This window comes from Eimeria maxima, genomic scaffold, assembly GCF_000499605.1.
Source record: "Eimeria maxima Weybridge genomic scaffold, Emw_scaff2208, whole genome shotgun sequence".
NCBI classification, from domain to species: domain Eukaryota; phylum Apicomplexa; class Conoidasida; order Eucoccidiorida; family Eimeriidae; genus Eimeria; species Eimeria maxima.
Window position 1 is genome coordinate 1 of NW_013565073.1, and position 4,305 is coordinate 4,305.

The window sequence follows — 4,305 nt, forward strand, 5'->3', positions numbered from 1 at the left end:
CCGCTGAGCGACCAACAGATACTCAGTCGGCAACTGCACAATTAGGGACTTGCCGCTGCGCCTTCTTCAGTCGGCGAACCGGCCCCTTCGCCCTGTACAGTAACAACCGCAAAACGACAGCATCAAACAAAAGAGATACATGAACATGCCTTGCAAACGAAACGTCCTCCAGGAATATTCCAAAAGCAACATCTACATTTGAGAACGCCGCTAGACAGTAGCACAACAGCATAGCACTTGCATGACACTTCCTGTTGAGTTTTCAAACCCCGCATCATATGCACGAACATGACATCCTAAAGCCTTGCTAATGCTGCCTGCCTATCAAAACAGACACCCCTGTATTCCAGCTTAAAGCCATCCGCACACAACAGATAAAACCACCAAAGACGCAATCTCAAACCAGCTCGGGCTCCCGACAACAGGGGGATCCACTTAGCTAGCTTGGGCCTATCACCTGAGCACTCCCCAGAGTCCAACAGCCCCCAAATGCAAGTGCTGCTGGCCTCCCAACAGATGCCCACAACCAAAGGGAACAGGGACGCACCGGTGCATCAACGTCAGGCTTGGTCATCCCGGCCTGCACCTGTCAAGACACAATCGGGAGCAGTCATGCGCAAGATAGAAAGTTCTCCAGATGCCCAGTTGTGCAACTAAGACTGTGAATGGCCACTACTAGCGGAGCCGTATAGTGAACGTCGGAGGTGTACAGAGGGAAGGCAGCAAGAGGACTTGCCGATTCTTTGGTCATGGCCGTCTTGGGGACCTGGCAAATGGTATCCACAAGAAAGAACGGTAATAATGCGCAAGCATTGGCTATTGTGACGCCACATAAAGGCCGCACCACAACTATGGCAGTGCTGAGATGCGTGGCCTGAAAGTCGTGCTACAGCAGTGTACGGTGGGCACAGTGGAATGGGTTACTCTGTCAAGATGCTGAAGTCCACAAACACACGCACAGCACATCGCACAACAAATATTAATGGAGTTTCACGTAAATATGTGCGTCTCCACCAATGCATATCTGTCAGTAGTTTTCGTCTAGTTCGCACATTTTCGGCAGCAACTGTGATCGCAGTTTTCCACTAGGGTCCATAGAACAGGCTTATTCTAGGACGAAGCACTAGCGGCACAAATCTGTATCGAATAGACAGGGCCACAAAGGCAAACCTGGTAAACAATGTCTTCGACTCCGGGTATCATTCCTTCTCCAAGACGAGAGTGCAAGTTCTGCCAAACCCTCTTTTTTGGCGATGGCTAAGAATACACACACAGAGCTCATTACAAGGCACTCAGAACTTAGTACTCGATGGATAAATGCCGGTTACGCCAGGTCGATGAGGAGGAAATTCGTCCTCACTGTTTCACAGTTACTGCCAATCAGCACGCATTCTTGAGTGCGGAAAGGCAGTCTGATATCTGCCTGGCTCGCTGATAGTAAGTTAATCTACACGCTAGATGCACAAGAATATCCTGCGGGCCCTGATCAACCAATTGTAGATGACTTTGCAGGGTGCTTCTTTGGGCTGGCACTGCATAGGTTCAGAGTTCTCTCAGTGTTCTACATCATCTCACGTAGTCTGTCGAATAGAACCTAAGAAGCTGGCACAATGATAATAATCAGCCTATAGTGTTGCCAAAAATTTAACGCTAGAATCTAAAGTGTTGTTGTTCCACAGGGTAAATGTGATCCTGTTTGTTGGCACCAGTAGCATGACTGCACCGATCATTCTCTACTTACCGAGGCGTCGGCTGACCAGTCTTGCACCTTGACGTACTCGACCCGTGGTGGCATCCCCTGTTCAGCAGTAAATACAACTAAGCATTATCGTCACCAGGTTATGTAGCGGTCGAGCTCAGGCATGCTGGCTGACAAATTCATCCGGTGCCACAGGTTAAGCGTTTCCCAACCTCCGCAGGAGGCGCAACATACAATCTACAGTAAACATTTTACTCTACATAAATAGTGGCAAACCTGTGGCACCATCCTCACCGGTGTAGGACCCGTTGGTATAACGATGTCGTGTTTTATGTGGCCCTTCTGAGCAGCAATCGCCAACGCCTTCGTGATCGCAACCTGAGGCCACACAATTTGCCAAAAAATTTGTTCAGACACCTAGGACGCACGAGGCACACTCACGAGTCATCGCAATGGGTGTTTCTTTGCACGCGTAATGTTCGCACAGCGTCGAGGGGAGCGCTGCACGAATACTGGAGGCATTACTCCATGCAAAGCACAGCTCGTGAGCACCCCTCTCAATGTTGTTTATTCACTCAGCCCAGTTTAGCAGCTCTGTAAATACTTTGACAGTGAAAAAGGAGCAGTCTCCAGGAGGCATGAACATGGAGGTTTGCAGAGCCCTCCACGACACTAACTTGATACTGAAAACGCAGCACAGCAACACAACCACTTGTAAATGACGCAAAAGAAGCAGGCCAGATATTGGTTGCTAATCAAGTTGGAGTGTAGTAAGGGTTTAGGTCGGGAGGAAGAAATATTTCTGAGCTAGCAATGGGATGTCCCACTAGGCAATGCTCACTTCCTTTTGTTCTTGTGAGTCTTTGCCCACTCCCGCGCCAACTCTCTGCAGCACCATACAATCACACAGGACAGCAACAACCATGCGGCCAAATTTGAAGCTATTAAGACGTAGTCCCCTGGGGTCCTAGAGGGGGGCAGAATTGATCGGGTTTGAATTATAGGTAAACCTGTCGGAGCCTACATAGCTTTCTTTTTCGCCGCCTCCATCCGCGCTACTCTTAACGAGGCTGCCGACAATATGCTGCACCTCGTCCTTCATTTTCCGCGGTGGTTTAGGACCATGCTGAAGGGAAGCGTAGCAGCTCAGCAAGTCAAAACTGAGTTTTGAAGCTGTCTTCGCATTCTCGGCCACCTCAAGCAACCACTACAGGAATGCAGCTCTAGGATTTATATGTATATTTATGCCTAGTCTGCAGACTTGCCTACACGAAAGAAACCACTTGATTAATCCCTGCAGTGGAAAGGCATTTACATGTCTGTTGTAAGGAAAAGTGAACTGCCTATGCACCTGCGCTAGTTCAGAAGCCGCACTGTTCGCTCACCTCGACGCTCGGGATGTTCTTCTTAGGTTTCAATGACAAATCGTCCTCTTCCTTCAAAAACGCGCATCACCATGGCAAATCCACGATGTGAAGATCTTTGTCACACCGGAAAACGAAGACCGAATGCATACCAAAACAAATGCATGACGCCGCAAAAATGCGTATCATATATACACGCTGTCTCTCCTGACAGCCTACTGTGCTCCTGAACCTGCGACTATACACGGTCACAAATTCAGGATCTCAACAGGGTGTCGACGGAACTGCAGTGCCAATGAAGAAACAGCAGCAAATTAGAGGCCTGCCTCCGATTCCGAGTCAGCAGTTGGAGTCTTAACGGTACTGCGAATTCCCTGGCACGCAAACCCACACGCAATGAAAGTGTTCTACTACTTCACGGCGACGTGTGGGGCTTGATTGTACTAACTCTAGCCGACCGGCTTCGTGTCAGTGACCTGCAGCTCTTTTCATGCAAATATGATAGCGACCAACAAATACATTCGCACTACGGCTACGAAAACAAGAACCACAAACCAGTAGGAGCGATACACGTGCGTAGAGCATAACTCAGTTGCCTGACCTGCGAAGGGCCAAAGACTCCTCGGTGACGGCGGCCCAGTCCAAAGGTCGCTGTTCTCTGAAAGGCGGTTGCAAATACGCTTGCATCACCCTGTGTACGCACATGCGGGTCCCAGAAGAAGATGTAGCCGGTAAGAGCACCCAGCTCACGTTGGCCTCACATTTACTTTATACATGGCGCAACCCATCTAAGCATGGAGCTGGCATTCATTACACTGGAGTGCCTGTGAAAGTTTTCACTCTTTTCCAGGAGTGTCCTATATTGTGCTACGCATGAAATAGAGGGTACAAGGGGCAGCTAATGGACTGAGTAACACAGGCAAAATGGCTTGCCTGATTGTCTGAGTCTTTATCTCTGGGGGAAGAGGTTGATCTTTCGCTTGCAGCCCCCTGCAAATGCACAAAACCTGCAGGATCTTCTGTAATTGTTTTCCTCCACAGAAGGTTCATTCCCGTATGAAGCTAAACTGGTGTGAACCATGCCAGATCCTTGGATAGAATATGCTAAGGAGCCCACAAGGCCCACAAACGCACTGGCGCACAGCTGCAACCCAGATTCCCTTTTACCCAAATGCATGACACTGCCGTTTCCTCTGTGTGGTCTATGAACAGCAAAGAATATTATCTCCATTCCCCCCCCCC

The 4,305-nt window shown here is 49.3% G+C and overlaps 1 protein-coding gene across 1 annotated transcript; it reads right to left on the reverse strand.

Annotated features, from left to right (window-relative positions):
* Window positions 1–22: 22 nt before the first annotated feature.
* On the reverse strand, window positions 23–2,801 carry EMWEY_00057660 (hypothetical protein, conserved; the record flags this gene model as incomplete). The annotated part of the gene is made up of 9 exons (XM_013480690.1): window positions 23–92; window positions 269–321; window positions 548–586; window positions 1,171–1,257; window positions 1,742–1,798; window positions 1,994–2,077; window positions 2,304–2,382; window positions 2,541–2,585; window positions 2,710–2,801. 9 exons carry the CDS (start codon window positions 2,799–2,801, stop codon window positions 23–25), a joined length of 606 nt encoding a protein of 201 aa, XP_013336144.1.
* Between the last annotated feature and the right edge of the window lie 1,504 nt (window positions 2,802–4,305).